Below are 23,295 nucleotides of genomic sequence, written 5' to 3' on the forward strand. Positions count from 1 at the left end.
TGTTTCACCTCGAAGTTTGTGCTCTTTGTGATTCAGACAGAAAAGTGAGACACAGAAGGAAGGCAAAGCAATTTTTGTTGTGGGTAAAATTTACAAAAGTTACCTGTATTAGGCAGAATAATGGCCTCCTAAAAATGTCCACATCCTAATCCCTGGAACCTGTGCATGCTACTTTATTTGGCAAAAAAAAAAAAAAAAAGACTTTGCAGGTGAGATGAAGTTAAGTTTCTTGAGACGCGAGGTTATTCTGGATAATCTGGGCGGGCTCAGTGTAGTCAGAAGGGTCCTTGTAAGTGAAAGAGGGAGGCAGAAGGGTCAGGGCGAGAATGATGCAGCCAGAGAGACTCCACTGGCCATCGCTGGCTGCAAACATGCATCAAAAGACAAAATTACAACAAATTCAGTTATAGATCCAATTGGCTTTTATTTGTGATTCATGAATCAGGGCAGTTTCCATTCTGCAAAATATAGTGATAGCTCCTACTGGGCAATACAACAGTAGAACAGTGGGTTTTGTAAAATGGGAATCCAGGAACAGAAGAATATAAATAAATTGATTTAAATAAACTGATTGGTTAATTTCAGAATACTTCATATTACTTTTTTCTAAGAGTTAAAGCAGAAAGGACTTTCTTACTATGCTGACTCAGACAGCCTAGACTCTCCTGTTTTTAGGAAAAATTTGTCTGTTCTGGGATCTACCTGCTTCCTCAATGTTTCAGTGTGAGTATGTGGCATTTAGCATGACTGGCTCCATTCTGGAGTCACCAGGCTGTCACCTAAATGACAGTTTGACTAAACATAAGGCATTAACACTACTGTCAGTTACCATCATTTTGAACTTCCATCATTCATAGGTTATGAGGTCCTCCTAATCATACATTTATTTGAGTTTTTGTCATTCCAGCCAAAGAGAGAATATTTGACATTTGATGAATGGCTGCATGCAAACATTTAAAGGTTTTAGAGAATACAGCACACCAGGGTAACTAATATTGTGACAATCAGGAGGATAACACCAAGAGTTTGGAGTATGATCCATAGGCAGAGATGCCATGAACCAAACCAAATAAAATAGAATAGATTAAAGAATGAGCCACATGAGAAGCCTACCCATTTTAACCAAGCAGCATATTTGTTAATTTTTGCAACTGAGTCTCTATAGTACCCGCTGTATTTATCCATGTGCAACAAGAAGTGTCAGCAACTGCACAAACTCCTCCCTGTTTAGCTAGTAGGGAGCAATTCTGTTATCTAGCATCCCATGTCTGGGTTAAATTAAAACAGGGAGTGAGAACAGGCGAGTCTAGAGGTCTAACTCTAAAAGGGACCACCGTGTATTTGAATAAACAGTTGTATTAAGGATGTTGTTAAAGTCAGCCACTGGGTGGAATAAAGGATCCCTTAGGTCAAAGATTTGGGTTTGACATGGTGACATGACACATCCAAAGCTCTGTCAAATTACCTGCACAAGGCGCTGATTGTGAAATTCTAGTTACAGCATTATCTTACCAAATTAAAGAGGCAGGCATGAGCAGGGAAAAATGGAGTGGGATAAGAGCCTTGTCACGATGAGGCTCGGGACATCTTGGGAAAAACTGTCCACAGCATGAAGTCATCAACTTCTTGTCCTGGTTGGCAATTTGAGTGTCTCTCATTATGGTGTTGAACATTTTCATGAGCTCTGAGTGGCCCACATCTCAGGCATGAGGGTTTTTCCTTGAAATTTACATTGAGTTGTCCATCTCCAGCTTATAGGTCTTCAGGAAGAGAGCAGGTCTTATACTTAGTGATTCCACAGGAGAAAATGGGATTGAAGGAGCTAGAAGAATTCAGGGTCCAGTCCAGTCTACAGGTGGATAATAAAAACTTGAAAACAAAATACAGGGCTACAATTTGATAACAGCTGTATTACAGTTTTTCTTCTGAACATAATTTTTCTCTATCTCTCCCTGTTTCTACCAAAGTTAATCAGAGTAAGACTAATCTGTTTACAAAATAGGTAGAGTCTCATCAAACTTGGCCTGATTCTTTATATAAGAAGTACAGCAAGAATAGCGACTGACCACATAGCATCTTTTTAAGTTTGCTTTGCTGGAAGGTTTGATAAGGAATCTCAGATTAAACTTTTAGAAACCTGTCAGCACTAGGACACCAAACCAAGGCTGACTTCAGACTTTGCCTGCAGTACCTCAGTACCTACGGGTTCATTCTATGTATATTTCCAAATATGACATCCCAGCCAAAGCCTTGGTAATATAACCAGTATTTTTAAATGTATCCTGTTATAAACAGAGCAGATTCTTATTGAACTTATGCAAATAACTATTGTCATAATAATGTGAACACCCATGAATAGTTGCCTGATTCTGGGACGGAAAATGTAGGGAGAAAAATTAATGTTTCAATTTTTGTTCACAAGTTGTATTTTACTAAGTTTCTGTAAGCTATAGATAGCTTAAAAGAAAAATGTTCCTTCAAATTTGGAAAACAAAACATTTAAAGAATCATCAAAACTTCCAACTAAAAATTCATAAAAACATTATCCTCATTAGTTCATCTAGTCCCATGAAATTAATTTTTTGTTCTGCTTGATCTTGGTTGGCAGTTTCATGAAAATATCTCTTCATTAAAGTTTTGGAAATTCTTAGCCCAATGGTATGATTCTAAAGTTATCAGAAACTTGAATTCAAGACAACTTGTCAGAGTCTTAGCCATAAATCTCCTTGGAAAAGGAGCAGTTTTGGACTGTAACCATTTCCAAATGCTTTTAGAGAAGAATCAAAACAACTGTCTGTGAATGACAAAGCCTTAAGATGGCAATGGTTAAAAACTCTGGGGACTGTTGTGGGGTGGGGGGAGTGGGGAGGGATAGCATTGGGAGATATACCTAATGCTAGAAGACGAGTTAGTGGGTGCAGCGCACCAGCATGGCACATGTATACATATGTAACTAACATGCACATTGCGCACATGTACCCTAAAACCTAAAGTATAATAATAATAAATAAATAAATAAATAAAAGAAACAAAATAAATAAAAATAAATAAAAATAAAAATAACCTAAAAAAATCTGATGAGACTTCAGATTTGACAGATTTGATGATAATGACACCACTCACAAATAAATTTGGTTATTTCTGTGGCATAAAACACTATGACTGATAAAATATTAGATTTCTAGAAATCTCATATAATTTTTGAAACATTCACATCAATAACATACCCGCAAATATAACTTAGAGAAGGTTTGGCATCACTTGTCATTTGACAGTGTTTTCCATATAATTTAACATATCAAATAAGGTGAATTTCCATCTCGCTTCTGTTTCTCAACTGGATTACTGAGTTCAGGGCATAGCCCATTAACAAATATGGCCAACAATGTATAAGCTTATGTATGTTGAAAAAGTTCCCCAGGTAATTTTGATACATACCCCTAGCTACAAACCATTGATTAAAGCCCAAGTCCTACTTATCAGAGCAGGGGTTCTGCATCCTGCTTGCACATTAGTAGCATGTGGGAAGGCTTAAATAATAATGCCTTGGTCCCACTCTAGACCATTAAATCAAAATGTATGAGTGGAGCCTAGAAGTCAGTTGTTCTTTTAAAAATTTCCCAGTGATTCCAGTGTGTAGCCATATTTCCCATTAGATTTCTCTTTCTTCTTGTGGAATTTATCTTTTTCTATTTTGGTATTACAATTATTTTTCATGTCTTATTTTTTGGAGACAGAGTCTTGCTCTGTTGCCTAGGTTGGAGTGCAGAGGCACAATCATAGCTCACTGCAACCTTGAACTCCTGGGCTCAGAGGATCCTCCAACCTCAGCTTCCCAAAGCACTGGGATGACAGTTGTGAGCCAATGCACCTGGCCTTTTGTCTTATCGTCTGTCTTAGGCTTTATGTTCCCTGGAGTAGGGACCTTGCCTTCTTCATTTCTGTATCTTTCATGAACACATGAATTGGTTATCAGGAAAAGATTCTCAGCCACGCTTAGGTTGTGTCCTGAGTCTCAGGTTCACATACTAATGCTACCGTCTTCGTCCTCCACAAGGTCAGAGATCCCTTGTGATGAAGGATGTGGGTAACTCCAGTGCAGGTGGTGGAGGAAGGTTACCTTGTTTTTAGGCATAACATTGGAACTAAGAATTCTATGTGTATATGGGGTGGAGGGGCAGGGATGTATAGGAAGACAGATCTAATTAGGATGGAGAAATTATACTCAGGAGTAGTAGTAAAGGAAGTAAAAAGGATTTGTGAAGAGAAGAAATGTGAACTTATCTAATGGGCTAGAGTAGGCCCCTGCAGGTTCTTGAGTTGGTGATTTTAGGAAGGTAATGAAGTAGTCATATGCTAGGAAGCATTCAAAGACTAGAGACAAGAAGTCAAGCAGGACTTCAAGCAGTTGTTGAGGTTTATGGGAATGGAGAGAACAGCACAAGTGAAAGATGTTTTAAAAAGGACCAAGAAGCTTTCACAATGTATTGAATTGGGGAAACAAATGAACAGAGGCTGGGAGTAGTCATATCTAAGAGACAGTGGAGTACAGGAAGCATGAAGACCAGGGAAGAAGAGACCTGCAGGAATTAGTGCTGAGAAGCAGGAGTTCAGTGGGAGGAGGAGGAGATCTAGTCCCAGATACAGGTGAAGAAGTCCTTTCCCTCTCCCAAGCATGGCAGTCAGCCCTGCAGGAAATAGGATAAGAGGAAAGGTCATAATACCTGCCACTCTTCCTGAAATGCAGAAACTACACCAGGGCTGCTATATCAGAGCCATCCCAGCCAGTACTCCAATCATGATGCTGACAGCGGTCCCAGCTGAGAGGTCAGGAGAACTTGCTTGTACTGACTCATCTGTCATGGAAAGAAAAGAGAAGGAATGAAAGTGATCTTATTTTACAGGGGGGGTCCCCCAGGAACCAACTCTCAGCATGAAGTCGTTTCTATTTGTTCCTTTAAGGAATACATTATTTTTGTGGGAAGGTTGCTGGGAGATGATTAGCCAACTAAATTCTTGCAGGTTTTTCATCTCATCAGGTTTCCAGGTTGATGGCCAGTCTTCTGTCAGTTCCATCCTGACCTTCTTACACTCAAATATTTTTGAAAGCTTTGAAATTTGAGAAAGACTGATTGCTAATCTTTTTTTTATATACTTTAGGTTTTATGGTACATGTTGTATGTCATTAAAACTTCCCACTTTTTCGTGGTGGCATTTTTTTTCTTAGTGTCTCAGTTGTGGCAGTTAGTGCATTTTGAATTCACCACCTCCTTTGCACAGAGACCTCACTTCCCATGGGCTCCCAGCAGGTGTGTGAAAGCAAGTCAAGTTCTGCAAGACTCTGTTTTGCTCTGAAAGGTGATGGGCTTGAGGAATTCCCAACAGTCTTGCAGAAACTCTCTTCGAGCTGCACTGCAATCTAAAACTTTCTTTTTTTTCTCTTTCTCCTCCACAGGCATCACATCTGCATCATGATCTGAGGGCTCTCCCAGGCTCCTCCCCCTCCCACCCCACTTTCCCTCACAGGTGTTTTTCCCTCAAAATTATATTGCATGTCTAATCCCATCTTGGCTGCATCCCACTGAATGAAAACTAACATACTAGGCTTGAGACTTCGTATTTAACTCTGTTCTTTTCCCTCTCCCATATTAATCAGTAACCATGTCCCAGTGGATTTTTTGTGTAATGTCTGTTTCTCCCATGTATATGTATATACATGTGCATATATATATGTGAATATATATATGCACATGTATATATAATACCTTCTGCATCTGTTTCTTCTTTATTTCTGTTGCAATAATTTGGGCTTAATTTCTCATCAGTCATCAGTCAACTCAGACTGATGATTAATAATCACTAATATTAGCTACTGTTGAGGGGTGCTTCCTATGTGTCAGGCCCTGTGTTAAATTATTTACATGTATCTCATTTGAGCTGTAAAATAATACTGTCAGGTAGAAAATAGAGGTGGCTTAGAGTGGTGAAAAAACTTACCCAATGTCATACAGCTAGTGACAGGCAGATCTAGGATTTGACTCTAAGACTACCTGACTTCAAGGCTAATAATAATGGTAGCTTTAACAGCAGCTAACATTTATGAAACAGTTCCTCTGCATGTGGCATTTTGCTGAATGTTTCGTTGATTATTACATTAAATCTTCAAAACAGTACTGTGAAGCAGGCACTATTATTGCAATTTTCAATTGTGGAAACTAAGGCTCAGAGAAGTTAAGAATCTTGTGAAAGAAATGTATAACTATAAATACATACATTTAAAAAGAAGAAAGATCTCAAATCAACAACCTGACTTTACAACTTAAGGATATAGGAGAAAAACAAATGAAACCCAAAGTTAGCTAATGAAGGAAATAATAAAGATTAGAGTGGGCTAGAAAAACAATAGAGAAAAGCAATGAAACCAAAAGGTGGTTCTTCAAAAAAGTTCAACAAAATTCACAACCTTTAATTAGATCTACTAAGAAAAAAAATAAGAAGATAGAAATTACTCAAATCAGAAATGAAAGTGATTACTACCAATTTTACAGAAATAGTAAGTGTTATGAGTATTATGAATAATTATATGCCAACAAGTTAGAGAACCTGGATGAAATAAATTCCTAGAAACATAAAACCTTCCAAATGGAACCATGAAGAAACAGAAAATCTGAATAGACTAATAGCTACTAGGGAGACTGAAACAATAAAAGCATTTGACAAAATTCAACATTCTATCATAGTAAACACACTCAGATTATAAATAGAAGGAAACTACCTCAAATATAATAAAGGCATTATCTGAAAAGCCCAACGCTAACATCATACTCCAGGGAAAAAGACTGAAAGCTCTCCCTCTAAGATAAAAACAAGACAAGAATGCCTAGTTTTGCCACTTCTATTCTATGTAGTATTGGAAGTTCTAGTAAGAGAAAGTAGGCAAGAAGAAAATAACATCCAAATCAGAAAGAAGTAAAATTAACTTTGTTTGCAGATGACAGGAACATACGTGTAGAAAACCCTAAAGATTAGAACAAAATTTTAGAACTAATAAACAGATTCAGTATAACTGCAGGATGCTAAATCAACATGGAAAAATCAGTTGAAATCAGCTGTATTTCTTTTTACTCTGTCTCTTTCTCTTTTTTTTTTTTTTTTTTTTTTTTTTGAGACGGAGTCTCATTTTATTGCCCAAGCTGAAGTGCAGTGGCACAATCTCGGCTCACTGCAACCTCTGCCTCCCCAGTTCAAATGATTCTCCTGCCTCTGCCTCCCAAGTAGTTGAAATTACAGGCAGGTGCCACCACACCTGGCTAATTTTTTTTATTATTATTTTTAGTACAGACAGGGTTTCACCATGTTGGTCAGGCTGGTCTCCAACTTGTGACCCCAAATGATCTGACCACCTCAGCCTCCCAAAGTGCTGGGATTACAGGTGTAAGCCATTGTGTCCAGCCAAAAAACAGTTGTATTCCTACGCACTTACAATGAACAATCCGAAAAGAAATTAAGAGAAAAATTGATTCACATTATCATCAAAAAGAATAAAGTTCTTAGGAATACACTTAACCAAGGAAGTGAAAAAATTGTAAGCCGAAAATTATAAAATGCTGCCAAAAGAAATTGAAGAATACATTAATAAATGGAAACAAATTCCATTTTCATAGATTGGAAGACCTAATATCATTAAGATGATAATATTAATGCAATCCCTACCAGAATCCCAGTGGCATATTTTGCAGAAATAGAAAAATCCTAAAATTCATATGGAGTCTCAGGACTCTAAATAACCAAACAATGTGAAAGAATGAAGATGGAGGACTCACACTTCCTGATTTCAGCATTTACTACAAAGCCACAGTAATAAACACAGTGTGGTACTGGCATAAAGGAATACAGAGAAACCAATGGAATAGAATAGAGAGCCCAGAAACAAATGCTTGCGTTTATGGTCAAATTATTTTTGACGAGGGTACCAAGACCATTCAATAGGCAAAGGATGGTCTTTTCAACAAATGATATTGGGATAGCTGGATATCCATGAACAAGAATGAGTTGAATCTTTACTTAACACCATAAAAAATTAACCCAAAATGGATCAAAGATTTAAATGTAAAAGATAAACCTATAAAACTCTTAGAAAACACAGGGGGAAAGCTTCATCACATTGGATTTCACAATGATTTCTTGGCTATGACACCCAAAGCACAGGCAACAAAAAAAAATAGACAAATTTGACTTCATAAAAAATAAGATCTTTTCTATATCAAAGGACATTATCAAGAAAGTGAAAAGGCAACCCATGGAATGGGAGAAAATCTTTGCAAATCATATATCTGATAAGGGATTAATTCTCAGAATATATAAAGAACTAATATAACTCAACAGCAAAAACCCAAAAACCCAATTTAAAAATGGGCAAAAGACTAAAACAGAGATTTCTCCAAGGAAGATATAAAAATGGCCAATAAGCACATGCAAAGATGCTCAACATCACTAATACTTAGAGATATGTAAATCAGAACCACAGTGATACACCACCACATACATCTTAGGATGGCTTTGATTTAAAGAAAGAAAAGAAAACACAAAACATGTATTTTGAGGAGGTGGGAAAATTGAAACTCTTGTGCATTGCTGGTGGGAGTGTGAAATGGTGCAGCCACAGTGGAAAATGGTACAGCCGTTTCTCAAAAAAATTAAGCAAAGCATTACCATTTGATGCAGCAATTCCACTTCTGGTCATATGCCCAAAAAAACAGAAAGTAGGGATTTGAAAAGATGCTTATACACCCATGTTGATAGTAGCATTACTCACAATAGCCAAAATGTGCAAACAGCTCAAAAGTCCACTGAACGATAAGTCAAGAGGCAAAATGAAATATATCCACACAATGGAAACTCATTCACTCTTAACAGGTAATAAAATAAAATAAAATGCCAAGCATTTACACAGTCATGAGACTCAAATTCTGATACATACTACAACATGAATGAACCTTAAAGACATTATGCTAAGTGAAATGTGGCCAGACACAAAAGGACAAATTTTGTATGAGTCTGTTGATGTGAGGTACTTATTAATAAAATAGTCAATTACAGACAGAAAGAAAGTAGAATGATGGCTACCAGGGATTAGGGTTAGAAGGAGTGGAGAGTTACTGTTTATTGAGTGCAGAGGTTTAGCATGCTAAGTTGAAAAATTTCTGGAAATGGATAGCGGTGATGGTTGCACAACAGTATAAATATAATGGATATCACTAAACCATACTTTTTTTGGAGACAGGGTCTCACTCTGTCACCGAGGCTGGAATTCAGTGGCGCAATCAAGGCTCACTGGAGCCTCGACATTCTGGGCTGAAGTGGTCCTCCCACCTCAGCCCACCAAGTAGTTGGAACTACAGGCCATGTGCCACCATGTTTCGCTAATTTTTTGGGAAGACAGGGTTTCACCATGTTGTGCAGGCTGGTATTGAACTCCTGAGCTCAAGTGAGCCACCCACCTCAACCTCTCAAAGTGCTGGAATTACAGACATCAGCCACCGCGCCCAGCCCTAAACCGTACATGTAAAATGGCTAATATGGTAAATTTGAGGTTATGAGTGCTTAACCTTTATGAATATATAGTGGCTGGTACTCTTACCCTCACTATAAATACACACTTTGTGGCCCTGCCCCTTCCCTCCCTTGCAGAACCCCGGTGGCTGAATCTCCCTATTTCTCCAAACGTTCATCCCTAGCTGTGCTCTGTGCTGTGTCCACAGCGTCATGCAGCCGGTGACTTCAGAGCCAGGCCACAGTTCAAGAGTCTGCCCCGGGGCTCCCTCTCTTCCCGATTCCCTGAAGCCTGACCCAGGAGAGGCTCTGCCATTGATTGACAGCTCAATTTAGCCAGATTCAGGACAGGTCACCCAAGCACCTTCTCCACACACCCAGGTCCCACCCCAGGTGGAGTCAGGGCAGGGCCAGTCACCAGGTGAGCCAGGAGCAGAACAGGGAGCAGAGTCTGAGCTGCTCCTCCCTCGTCCAAGGGGCTTCCTCCTCTCATCTGGGGAAAAAGTGTGAGATGTTTCAAAGCCTCCTTCTTCCTTGTAGCCCACGAATTAGGCAAAAGAACACAAAGAGGTGACAAAAAGGGATGTATTGATGACCGAGAGAACCCTTAAGGACCATTCCTGCTTTCCCCTCTGTGAAGCTCCTTCTACTACATGGGGCTTTGGGGCTGAAGGAGCCCCCTCCCCACATTCCAGGCTGGATCCATAATCAGCCATGACAAATTACTGAAGCACAGGGAGGAGGGTCTGCAGAGACAGAGTGAGAGGGTTTAGGGGGGAGAATTTGGGATCTGCTTGTGCCCATGGGACACAGGCTGGAAAAGAAAAGTTTTTTCAGCTCTTCCTTAACACCAGAGAGCCCCACCTCAAATATGATGCCAACGGTCCAGGGATCCATGTACCACAGACTGTGATCATCTTGACTGTGGTACTATTGCGGCCAGTGGCCAATTAGTGGGCATGGCAGGTATAGGATACACTATTCTTTGCAGTGCTTTGGGGATAAAGAAGCTCTTGCATGTGTTGCAGCTTTCCATTACTCAGCCAAAAATACGGAGTGGGTGGGTTAGAGGCCGCATGGATGAAGAGGCTAAGGTTTGCTCCTAACTTGTAAGATATGTCTTGGGTAGAAGGGATGTCCAAGCCACCCGGAGCAAAGAGAATAAAGCCGTAAGTGATGTCCTCAGAGGGAAGCGGAAGCTCCTGGTCTGTGGAAGGGCCACAGTGTCCCTCTTACCCAAATCACAATCCTGAAGTCCCAACCAAACCCTGATTGTGTTCACTGAGCCAGAGCCTGAGACATTCACCTGTTTCTCCCATCACAGGCTGTGGACCCTGAGCCTCCCAGGACAGGAGCAGCCCCTCCTCTCATATTCTTGGTTAAGGCTGGGTCTGCCCAGGTTTGCTTGGGGCAGAAAGTCATGGCCAGCCAGGGTGTCTAGAGGTGAGGGTCTGTGTACTTGGAACTGAGAGGCACCCAGTGGCCTCTGCCTGCGTGGATTTGGGCTGGCAGCCTGGGCCACAGAGGAACAGAAGATACTCACAGCGGACATTCAGGGTGACTGGGTCACTGCGGCTGGCACCCACTGGGTTCTGTATTTCACATTCATAGGGTCCTCTGTCATTCTTTGTGACGTTGAGTAGAATGAGGGTCCTGTTGTCAGTGGAGAGCAGCAGCCTGGGACTGACCAGGGGGCTCTGATTGTTTACCCACCACAGGTAGGTTATGTTCTGAGTCTCAGGTTGACAGGTTAAAACCACAATATCCTCGTTCTCCACCGGATTGAAGTTGTTGCTGGTGATGGAGGGCTTGGGTGGCTCCGCTGTGCAGATAAGAGAGAGAAGATTGCGCTGTGTGGCACCCTTGGTTCCCCCACGGGCATCTTTCAGAGTTGGCATCTCCCACCTCTAAGCCCACTCAAGTCTTTAAAAGCCCACAGAAGGTGTGTGTATCACAAGACAGGTGCACAATGATCTGAGAGCTCAGACACTGTGAGGCTGCCTGATTTGTATTACAGAAGCACAGACTTTCTCAAGTGTAAATTGTGCAGCAGCATTGGCTCATGGACAGACCCAGGACCATCAGTCACAGCCCCTGGTGCCTCTCCTGGTCCCTTCCTGATGGCTGCCTACCTGGCCCTTTGGGGTCTTCACCTCAAATGGGCAGGAGCTGAGTTCCTACCAGCTGAACACTCCTACACCACCCAGCCAAGGGGTGATTCTCTGAGCCTTTATTTTTTCAAGGATATCCCAGAGATGGGTGATGATAACAATAGGTGTTTGAGCAGACATAGCAGAGGAGACCAGGAAAAAGTCTAGAGGTGAGTTTAGTACTCAGACTGCAGGGCTTCCAGGTGGGGCAGCTCTGCCCGGGTGTTTGATGGTGACTGACAAGAGCTAGTGACCGCCAGGAAAGTGCAGCAGAGTCCAGAAGAAGATAGAGAAAGGGTGAGTGAGACAAGCAGGGGCTGGCTGAAAATCTGAGGATTCTCAATGCCATAACAAGAACAATGAAGGCGAATTAGGAGAAGAGATGTGTGTTATGTTAGGAAATTTACAAAGAGCTCCCTGTCCCCAGCTCCTGTGCAGTCAGCAAAACAGAGGAAAGCCCAGCACAGGCATGAGAAATGCTTTCTTCCTTTTCTCTCGACCTAAGGAAACACAACTAGAGTTTGATCAAATTCATCTAAACTAGGCAGAGTCTAAGTGAGACCCCAGTGGCTGGTGCAGTTCCCATTCCAAGGGACCCCACATTATGACAATGGTGTCATCATGAGGACACAGGTGTATGTGGAATGGACAGCAAACCCATCAGACAGCACCCACCTGGCCCGCTGCACCTGGAGGAGGTCCCAGGAATGACTGGAGGACCTGAGCCCCACAGCAAGACAAGGATGGAGTTGGTAGTAAAATGGGTGGAATGAACCCATGGGCTTTGGGGACTGCACATCTGTCCTGCCTCGGGCCCCTTGGTGAGTCAGTGTAGAGAGCAGATAGAGGAGTTGCTCATCCCTGTCCCATGGCCAAGCATTTACACAGTCATGAGACTCAACACCTGGATGACTTCTTTTTTTTTTAAGATCCAGGGATCTTGCTATGTTGCCCAGGCTGGTCTTGAACTCCTGAGCTCAAGACACCCTCCTGTCTCAGTCTCCCACTGGGGTGGCTTTAGGGGCAGAGGATGAGAGGGGTGGAACATGGATCTCAGCCCCTTGGAGGGACAGGGAACAGGTGCCAGAGCCTCCTAGGATCCTGCATCAGGTTCCAGTCTCTGAAGAGATTATGGATCATTCATTCCTTCATTCATTCCCTCCCTCCTTCATGACAGAACTACTGAGCGAGTGTGTCTCACATTGGGCCCTGGCTTGTGCAGGGTGTGAGTGGGGAGAGAAAGCAAAGTCCTCTCCTTTATCCTCCTGTGGGAGTGACACCAACACATCAGGAAACACAGGATTTCAGGTCCAGTGAGGGTAGGAATGTGAATCTAAGGGAGAGGCCTGGACATTCCCAGCACTGACTGATAGTTGAGGCAAGAGATTCATTTCTAGGTAAAAACTAATTCTGCATTTGTTCCTCACTCCCTAGACCAGAATCTCCCACTTCTGGCTTGGATGCCTAGGAAGCAAGCTCTGTGGCTCCAAAGACCTGGGGACTCTGATGTGACTGTCCAGTCCATGAGACACTGCCTCAGTGGCTGTATTTCCTTCTGCCTCAGTTTCCTTTAACAAAATGAGATAAAGCATAAATGGTCTCTGGCTTGCCTTGTTGTCTGTGAATTCACCTTAAAATAATCACAATTACCTGCACGAGAGCCCAGTGTAGAAGAGCTGCCCAAACAAGCAGGATCTCTGATTGTTTGCCTCCAGGAGTGGGTTATTTGGACCTGATTCCTGGTGTACAAAGAACTTACAGCAGAATCTTTCTTCTCTTTCTCCCCTAAGGACACTGACTCTGCTAGGACCTCTCTTAAGTTCCTCATCCAGGGGGACTGAGGTCCTAGTAATCCTGTTCATCTGTCCTCTCCAGGCTGAGTCTCAGGTAAAGGATGAGGCTCTGTCCTTGCCCAGATGAGGCCCTGGGGGTGACCAGGCTGGTGACCAGCTTCATGAGCCATGATCCTCAAAGAGCTCAAATCCTTGCTCTCAGTCAGTTCAGCCCAGGAAGCCACAACCCAGCCCTGACACAGGTTCCTTAGGGTCACCTGGAGTCAAGGGCCCTGGGACAGGGATCTGGGACTTGTGCTTCCAGGGCTGAGCTTCTCTGTGAGGATTCCAGGGGACCCCTCAGGCCAGGCTCTGACCCAGTTCCCCAGGGTCTTTTTCAGGGGGAGGGCACAGAATCTTGGCTGAGACTGATCTCCCCCTGCTGAGTCCCCCCCATCAGACTGTCCTTCCTCTGCAGCAAGTATCTGCAAGGTCTGGATGCAGAAAAGGGATTCTGATCTGTAGAAGTTTGTCTCCCCCATGTGTGTCCTTCACTAAATGCCCAAACTCCAACACTGGATAAAATGTAGATGGGGACACAGGCACAACCCAGGCCTGAAAATCCCGTGTGTATGAAGTAGAACTGACCCCCAGCACCCAGAAGTCATGGAGGAATCACTCACAGAATACGTAGAATTGGCTGGTTACTTCTTCATTCACAAGATCTTTGTTTATAACGTGTAGGGTATAGATTCCTGCATCATTGTAGGTGACGTTCTGGATCAGGAGGGATCCATTGGGGTATATTGTCTCTCGACCGTTGTGTGCGGGCCCTGGGGCATTTTCTTGACTCATATTTTTTACATATCCTATAATTCGATAGTTGGCATGCACCGTTTCCCCTTTGTACCAGTTGTAGCCATAAAGATTCTGGGACTCATTATGGACTAGTAGAAGGACCTCCTTCCCTTCTGCGACATTGAACGGCACGACTTCAATAGTGGTCTGGGCACTGGTGGGCAGGTTCTCGGTTGAGGCTAGGAGGGGGAGAGAGCATCAGTCAATATTGGGACCTACGTATTGGGGTGGAAAGATGGGGCCTTGGATCCTGAGTAGGTCTCTTCAACCACCCCCATTTGAAGTAAGTGTGTGTGTGTGTGTGTGTCCTACTGGGTCAATGTCAGCAGCATGACCCCCATTCCTTCAGTGCCTCTGACCTTCACATTTCCCTGTTCAGAATCCTCTTCCCCAGGGATGTGCAGGATCTGCAGGGCTCCCTCCACACTGCAAGACCTGCTTGCGCTTATGGTCAAATTATTTTTGACAAGGGTACCAAGACCATTCAATAGGGAAAGGATGGTCTTTTCAACAAACAATATTGGGACAGCTGGATATCCGTGAACAAGAATGAGTTGAATCTTTACTTAACACCGTAAAAAATTAACCCAAAATGGATCAAACGTTTAAATGTAAGAGATAAACCTATAAAACTCTTAGAGGAAAACATAGGGGGAAAGCTTCATCACATTGGATTTCACAATGATTTCTTGGCTATGACACCCAAAGCACAGCCAACAAAAAAAATAGACAAATTTGACTTCAAAAAAGTAAGATATTTTCTACATCAAAGGACATTATCAAGAAAGTGAAAAGGCAACCCATGGAATGGGAGAAAATATTTGCAAGTCATATATCTGATAAGGGATTAATTCTCAGAATATATAAAGAACTAATATAACTCAACAGCAAAAACCCAAAAACCCAATTTAAAAATGGGCAAAAGACTAAAACAGAGATTTCTCCAAGGAAGATATAAAAATGGCCAATAAGCACATGCAAAGATGCTCAACATCACTAATACTTAGCGATTTGTAAATCAGAACCACAGTGATACACCACTACACACATCTTAGGATGGCTTTGATTTAAAGAAAGAAAAGAAAACACAAAACATGTATTTTGAGGAGGTGGGAAAATTGAAACTCTTGTGCATTGCCGGTGGGAGTGTGAAATGGTGCAGCCACAGTGGAAAATGGTACAGCCGTTTCTCAAAAAAATTAAGCAAAGCATTACCATTTGATGCAGCAATTCCACTTCTGGTCATATGCCCAAAAAAACGGAAAGTAGGGATTTGAAAAGATGCTTATACACCCATGTTGATAGTAGCATTACTCACAATAGCCAAAATGTGCAAACAGCTCAAAAGTCCACTGAACGATAAGTCAAGTGACAAAATGAAATATATCCACACAATGGAAACTCATTCAATCTTAACAGGTAATAAAATAAAATAAAATGCCAAGCATTTACACAGTCATGAGACTCAAATTCTGATACATACTACAACATGAATGAACCTTAAAGACATTATGCTAAGTGAAATGTGGCCAGACACAAAAGGACAAATTTTGTATGAGTCTGTTGATGTGAGGTACTTATTAATAAAATAGTCAATTACAGACAGAAAGAAAGTAGAATGATGGCTACCAGGGATTAGGGTTAGAAGGAGTGGAGAGTTACTGTTTATTGAGTGCAGAGGTTTAGCATGCTAAGTTGAAAAATTTCTGGAAATGGATAGCGGTGATGGTTGCACAACAGTATAAATATAATGGATATCACTAAACCATACTTTTTTTGGAGACAGGGTCTCACTCTGTCACCGAGGCTGGAATTCAGTGGCGCAATCAAGGCTCACTGGAGCCTCGACATTCTGGGCTGAAGTGGTCCTCCCACCTCAGCCCACCAAGTAGTTGGAACTACCGGCCATGTGCCACCATGTTTCGCTAATTTTTTGGGAAGACAGGGTTTCACCATGTTGTGCAGGCTGGTATTGAACTCCTGAGCTCAAGCGAGCCACCCACCTCAACCTCTCAAAGTGCTGGAATTACAGACATCAGCCACCGGGCCCAGACCTAAACCATACATGTAAAATGGCTAATATGGTAAATTTGAGGTTATGAGTGCTTAACCTTTATGAATATATAGTGGCTGGTACTCTTACCCTCACTATAAATACACACTTTGTGGCCCTGCCCCTTCCCTCCCTTGCAGAACCCCGGTGGCTGAATCTCCCTATTTCTCCAAACGTTCATCCCTAGCTGTGCTCTGTGCTGTGTCCACAGCGTCATGCAGCCGGTGACTTCAGAGCCAGGCCACAGTTCAAGAGTCTGCCCCGGGGCTCCCTCTCTTCCCGATTCCCTGAAGCCTGACCCAGGAGAGGCTCTGCCATTGATTGACAGCTCAATTTAGCCAGATTCAGGACAGGTCACCCAAGCACCTTCTCCACACACCCAGGTCCCACCCCAGGTGGAGTCAGGGCAGGGCCAGTCACCAGGTGAGCCAGGAGCAGAACAGGGAGCAGAGTCTGAGCTGCTCCTCCCTCGTCCAAGGGGCTTCCTCCTCTCATCTGGGGAAAAAGTGTGAGATGTTTCAAAGCCTCCTTCTTCCTTGTAGCCCATGAATTAGGCAAAAGAACACAAAGAGGTGACACAAAGGGATGTATTGATGACCGAGAGAACCCTTAAGGACCATTCCTGCTTTCCCCTCTGTGAAGCTCCTTCTACTACATGGGGCTTTGGGGCTGAGGGAGCCCCCTCCCCACATTCCAGGCTGGATCCATAATCAGCCATGACAAATTACTGAAGCACAGGGAGGAGGGTCTGCAGAGACAGAGTGAGAGGGTTCAGGGGGGAGAATTTGGGATCTGCTTGTGCCCATGGGACACAGGCTGGAAAAGAAAAGTTTTTTCAGCTCTTCCTTAACACCAGAGAGCCCCCACCTCAAAATATGATGTCAACGGTCCAGGGATCCATGTACCACAGACTGTGATCATCTTGACTGTGGTACTATTGCGGCCAGTGGCCAATTAGTGGGCATAGCAGGTATAGGATACACTATTCTTTGCAGTGCTTTGGGGATAAAGAAGCTCTTGCATGTGTTGCAGCTTTCCATCACTCAGCCAAAAATACGGAGCGGGTGGGTTGGAGGTGGCATGGATGAAGAGTCTAAGGTTTGCTCCTAACTCATAAGATATGTCTGGGGTGGAAGGGGTGTCTAAGCCACCCGGGGCAAAGAGAATAAAGCCGTAAGTGATGTCCTCAGAGGGAAGCAGAAGCTCCTGGTCTGTGGAAGGGCCACAGTGTCCCTCTTACCCAAATCACAATCCTGAAGTCCCAACCAAACCCCGATTGTGTTCACTGAGCCAGAGCCTGAGACATTCACCTGTTTCTCCCATCACAGGCTGTGGACCCTGAGCCTCCCAGGACAGGAGCAGCCCCTGCTCTCATATTCTTGGTCAAGGCTTGGGTCTGTCCAGGTTTGCTTGGGGCAGAAAGTCATGGCCAGCCTGGGTGTCTAGAGATGAGGGTCTGTGTACTTGGAACTGAGAGGCACTCAGTGGCCTCTGGCTGCGTGGATTTGGGCTGGCAGCCTGGGCCACAGAGGAACAGAAGATACTCACAGCGGACATTCAGGGTGACTGGGTCACTGCGGCTGGCACCCACTGGGTTCTGTATTTCACATTCATAGGGTCCTATGTCATTCTTTGTGACGTTGAGTAGACTGAGGGTCCTGTTGTCAGTGGAGAGCAGCAGCCTGGGACTGACCAGGGGGCTCTGATTGTTTACCCACCACAGGTAGGTTGTGTTCTGAGTCTCAGGTTGACAGGTTAAAACCACAGTATCCTCGTTCTCCACCGGATTGAAGTTGTTGCTGGTGATGGAGGGCTTGGGTGGCTCCGCTGTGCAGATAAGAGAGAGAAGATTGCGCTGTGTGGCACCCTTGGTTCCCCCACGGGCATCTTTCAATCAGAGTTGGCATCTCCCACCTCTAAGCCCACTCAAGTCTTTAAAAGCCCACAGAAGGTGTGTGTATCACAAGACAGGTGCACAATGATCTGAGAGCTCAGACACTGTGAGGCTGCCTGATTTGTATTACAGAAGCACAGACTTTCTCAAGTGTAAATTGTGCAGCAGCATTGGCTCATGGACAGACCCAGGACCATCAGTCACAGCCCCTGGTGCCTCTCCTGGTCCTTTCCTGATGGCTGCCTACCTGGCCCTTTGGGGTCCTCACCTCGAATGGGCAGGAGCTGAGTTCCTTCCAGCTGAACATTCCTACATCACCCAGCCAAGGGGTGTTTCTCTGAGCCTTTATTTTTTCAAGGATATCCCAGAGATGGGTGATGATAACAATAGGTGTTTGAGCAGACATAGCAGAGGAGACCAGGAAAAAGTCTAGAGGTGAGTTTAGTACTCAGACTGCAGGGCCTCCAGGTGGGGCAGCTCTGCCCGGGTGTTTGATGGTGACTGACAAGAGCTAGTGACCGCCAGGAAAGTACAGCAGAGTCCAGAAGAAGACAGAGAAAGGGTGAGTGAGAAAAGCAGGGGCTGGCTGAAAATCTGAGGATTCTCAATGCCATAACAAGAACAATGAAGGCAAATTGGGAGAAGAGATGTGTGTTATGTTAGGAAATTTACAAAGAGCTCCCTGTCCCCAGCTCCTGTGCAGAGTCAGCAAAACGGAGGAAAGCCCAACACAGGCATGAGAAATGCTTTCTTCCTTTTCTCTCGACCTAAGGAAACACAACTAGAGTTTGATCAAATTCATCTAAACTAGGCAGAGTCTAAGTGAGACTCCAGTGGCTGGTGCAGTTCCCATTCCAAGGGACCCCACATTATGACAATGGTGTCATCATGAGGACACAGGTGTATGTGGAATGGACAGCAAACCCATCAGACAGCACCCACCTGGCCCACTGCACCTGGAGGAGGTCCCAGGAATGACTGGAGGACCTGAGCCCCACAGCAAGACGAGGATGGAGTTGGTAGTAAAATGGGTGGAATGAACCCATGGGCTTTGAGGACTGCACACCTGTCCTGCCTCGGGCCCCCTGGTGAGTCAGTGTAGAGAGCAGATAGAGGAGTTGCTCGTCCCTGTCCCATGGCCAAGCATTTACATAGTCATGAGACTCAACACCTGGATGACTTCTTTTTTTTTTAAGATCCAGGGATCTTGCTATGTTGCCCAGGCTGGTCTTGAACTCCTGAGCTGAAGACACCCTCCTGTCTCAGTCTCCCACTGGGGTGGCTTTAGGGGCAGAGGATGAGAGGGGTGGAACATGGATCTCAGCCCCTTGGAGGGACAGGGAACAGGTGCCAGAGCCTCCTAGGATCCTGCATCAGGTTCCAGTCTCTGAAGAGATTATGGATCATTCATTCCTTCATTCATTCCCTCCCTCCTTCATGACAGAACTACTGAGCAAGTGTTTGTCTCACATTGGGCCCTGGCTTGTGCAGGGTGTGAGCCGGCAGAGAAAGCAGAGTCCTCTCCTTTATCCTCCTGTGGGAGTGACACCAACACATCAGGAAACACAGGATTTCAGGTCCAGTGAGGGTAGGAGTGTGAATCTAAGGGAGAGGCCCGGACATTCCCAGCACTGACTCTGATAGTTGAGGCAGGAGATTCAGTTCTAAGTAAAAACTAATTCTGCATTTGTTCCTCACTCCCTAGACCAGAATCTCCCACTTCTGGCTTGGATGCCTAGGAAGCAAGCTCTGTGGCTCCAAAGACCTGGGGACTCTGATGTGACTGTCTGGTCCGTGAGACACTGCCTCAGTGGCTGTATTTCCTTCTGCCTCAGTTTCCTTTAACAAAATGAGATAAAGCATAAATGGTCTCTGGCCTGCCTTGTTGTCTGTGAATTCACCTTAAAATAATCACAATTACCTGGATGAGAGCCCAGTGTAGAAGAGCTGCCCAAACAAGCAGGATCTCTGATTGTTTGCCTCCAGGAGTGGGTTATTTGGACCTGATTCTTGGTGTACAAAGAGCTTACAGCAGAATCTTTCTTCTTCTCTTTCTCCCCTAAGGACACTGACTCTGCTAGGACCTCTCTTAAGTTCCTCATCCAGGGGGGCTGAGGTCCTAGTAATCCTGTTCATCTGTCCTCTCCAGGCTGAGTCTCAGGTAAAGGATGAGGCTCTGTCCTTGCCCAGATGAGGCCCTGGGGGTGACCAGGCTGGTGACCAGCTTCATGAGCCATGATCCTCAAAGAGCTCAAATCCTTGCTCTCAGTCAGTTCAGCCCAGGAAGCCACAACCCAGCCCTGACACAGGTTCCTTAGGGTCACCTGGAGTCAAGGGCCCTGGGACAGGGATCTGGGACTTGTGCTTCCAGGGCTGAGCTTCTCTGTGAGGATTCCAGGGGACCCCTCAGGCCAGGCTCTGACCCAGTTCCCCAGGGTCTTTTTCAGGGGGAGGGCACAGAATCTTGGCTGAGACTGATCTCCCCCTGCTGAGTCCCCCCCATCAGACTGTCCTTCCTCTGCAGCAAGTATCTGCAAGGTCTGGATGCAGAAAAGGGATTCTGATCTGTAGAAGTTTGTCTCCCCTATGTGTGTCCTTCACTAAATGTCCAAACCCTGACACAGGATAAAGTGTAGATGGAGACACAGGCACAACCCAGGCCTGACAATCCCATGTGTATGAAGTAGAACTGACCCCCAGCACCCAGAAGTCATGGAGGAATCACTCACAGAATACGTAGAATTGGCTGGTTACTTCTTCACTCTTAAGATTTTCTTTTATAACGTGTAGGGTATAGATTCCTGCGTCATTGTGGGTGACGTTCTGGATCAGGAGGGATCCATTGGGGTATATTGTCTCTCGACCGTTGTGTGCAGGCCCTGGGGCATTTTCTTGACTCATATTTTGTACATATCCTATAATTCGATAGTTGGCATGCACCGTTTCCCCTTTGTACCAGTTGTAGCCATAAAGATTCTGGGACTCATTATGGACTAGTAGAAGGACCTCCTTCCCTTCTGCGACATTGAACGGCACGACTTCAATAGTGGTCTGGGCACTGGTTGGCAGGTTCCAGAAGGTTAAAAGTGAGGCTAGGAGGGGGAGAGAGCATCAGTCACTATTGGGACCTATGTATTGTGGTGGAAAGGTGGGGCCCTGGATCCTGAGCTGGTCTCTTCACCCATCCCCATCTTGAAGTAAGTGTGTGTGTGTGCGTGTGTGTGTGTGTGTGTGTGTATGTCCTACTGGATCAATGTCAGCAGCATGACCCCTATTTCTTCAGCACCTCTGACCTTACATTTCCCTGTTTAGAATCCTCTTCCCCGGGGATCTGCAGGGCTCCCTCCATGCTGCAGGACCTGCTCACATCAGGGCATCCTTGGGAGACCCTTTCCCTGACACCTTCTCTAGAGGCCCTGGGTGTTCCGTTTCTGACCTTTCCCTGCTCTATTCCCTTTAGAGCTCTTGTCAACACCTGACTTCACATTCTAGATCTCTTTGCCTGTCTGTCTTCTGCCCCATGAGAGTGTGAGCTCTGTGAGGGCAGGGACTTGTGTGATCTGGATTGCACCCCAGTGCCTGGAACAGGCTGCAGGCTCCAGTAGATGAGTTCATGAGAGTTCCCAGGGCACTCCCTCCACATCCTGGGGTTTATTTTCCAATGTCTGAGGTTGGTGCCTAGGGACAATGTTTTATGCCCTGGTTATGTTTTTATTTGAAGTGTCACATGATATAGTTATTATTATCATATTTCAAAATGTAGCAGCTAGTGATGATTAACCAGGAAAAGAGAACATGTGAGATTTTCTTGACCCTTTCCAATTCCAGTTCAATGTGATTTTCCTGTTCTGGTTTCCTGTCCCTGTCTGGTGTCCTCTCCCATATTCAAGCTTCAACAGAAGCCCTTTGTCCCCTCTCAGAGCCCTGTCCTCCCAAGGAGACCCCAACCAGTCTCTCTGGCCCTCCTCCCACCCACTCCCAGGAAGTCCTCCCCTCACCTGTGAGCAGGAGCCCCTGCCAGGGGATGCACACTCTGTATGGACAGGCTGAAGGGGACCCCATGGTCTCTGCTGCCTGCTTGTCCTCTGTGGAGAAGAGCTTGGGCTCCAGGAACTCTCTTGTCAGGGCTGCTGTGACTGTCATCTCTGCTGTCCTTCCTACCTCTGTGCTGAGCCTCCTCCCAGGGCAGGAGCACTTTCCAAGATCACATGGTCCAGGGGTGGGGTCCCTGCTCAGGAGTCCTCTGTCCCCTCCCTTCTCATTCCTGCCTCTTTTGTCCCTCTTCCTCTTTCCCTTTTGTCTATATTCAGTTCCCAATACAAAGCTTTGTGTAGCAAGGCTGATGGACCCCTGTCCCCTGGGAGGACAACCAACCTTTCCCAGTGCTGACCTATGCTGTGTTCTGGCCTTGGGTCTGTCACACCAGGGGGATTATTTCCCTTGTGACAGAGAAACCCAGCTGGGCCTTGGGTTTCTGCTGGGATGTTGCCCAGCAGGAAGGTGACAGAGGTGGTTCTGGGGGATAGAAAGGGGCTCACTGGGGGATGACTGGGGAGGGAACAGCCCTCTGTCTCCAGTGTCACCAGCCTGGCCGCTGACCCAGGCACAGAAACCAAGGCCCAGGGGTCTCAGGAGGAGCTACAGCTCCTGGGTGTGGAGGGAGGTGTCTGGTGTGTCCTAGGAAGAGAGAGCTGTGGTGGAGGGAGGTGTGTGGCTCTGAGCTCTGCTGTCCTTGGGGAAGGCTTCAAGGAAACCCTCCCTCTCCCTGTCTTTTGGATGAGCTGTGGCTCAGGTCCTTTCCCTGTTCTACCTGACCTGGAAGCCTCTGTCTGGCTGCCGGCCCGGTGGTCACCCCGCCTTCCCCATGGGTGGTGCCAGGAGGGAATGGGGAGCTGCACAGAAACCCCTGGCAGAGCGGGGTCCTCAGAGACCCCAGGAAGGAAGAGGTGGGACACAGCAGGAACGCGGGAGAGACAAGAAGAGTCTGTTGGAGCAAGGAACGGAAACCAGGCTCCA

At 45.1% G+C, this 23,295-nt stretch overlaps 1 protein-coding gene across 2 annotated transcripts; it reads right to left on the bottom strand.

The window, feature by feature from the left end:
• Positions 1 to 404: 404 nt before the first annotated feature.
• CEACAM7 (CEA cell adhesion molecule 7) lies at positions 405 to 22,446 on the bottom strand. Of its 2 annotated transcripts, none has more exons than XM_054540491.2 (5): positions 22,278 to 22,446; positions 21,009 to 21,371; positions 17,934 to 18,212; positions 4,729 to 4,856; positions 405 to 1,849 (listed from the first exon to the last, which is right to left on the bottom strand). In XM_054540491.2, exons 1-4 carry the CDS (start codon positions 22,420 to 22,422, stop codon positions 4,765 to 4,767), a joined length of 879 nt encoding a protein of 292 aa, XP_054396466.2. In that variant the 5' UTR covers positions 22,423 to 22,446; the 3' UTR covers positions 405 to 1,849; positions 4,729 to 4,764. The 2 variants fall into 2 exon arrangements, with proteins under 2 accessions (XP_054396466.2, XP_054396465.2); XM_054540490.2 differs by having other exon boundaries at positions 405 to 1,869.
• Positions 22,447 to 23,295: the final 849 nt, after the last annotated feature.

The sequence above is a fragment of the Pongo abelii genome, chromosome 20 (assembly GCF_028885655.2).
Source record: "Pongo abelii isolate AG06213 chromosome 20, NHGRI_mPonAbe1-v2.0_pri, whole genome shotgun sequence".
NCBI classification, from domain to species: Eukaryota; Metazoa; Chordata; class Mammalia; order Primates; family Hominidae; genus Pongo; species Pongo abelii.

Bases quoted from the DNA above. Each gene is read 5' to 3' on its own strand.
- CEACAM7 (XM_054540491.2), bottom strand. From the start codon at position 22,422: ATGACAGTCACAGCAGCCCTGACAAGAGAGTTCCTGGAGCCCAAGCTC. The intron at 21,372-22,277 runs GTGAGGGGAGGA...TCCCCCTCCTAG, and splicing joins GCAGGGGCTCCTGCTCACAG to CCTCACTTTTAACCTTCTGG. The intron at 4,857-17,933 runs GTGAGTATCTTC...TTTCCATGACAG, and splicing joins AGTCACCCTGAATGTCCGCT to ATGAGTCAGTACAAGCAAGT.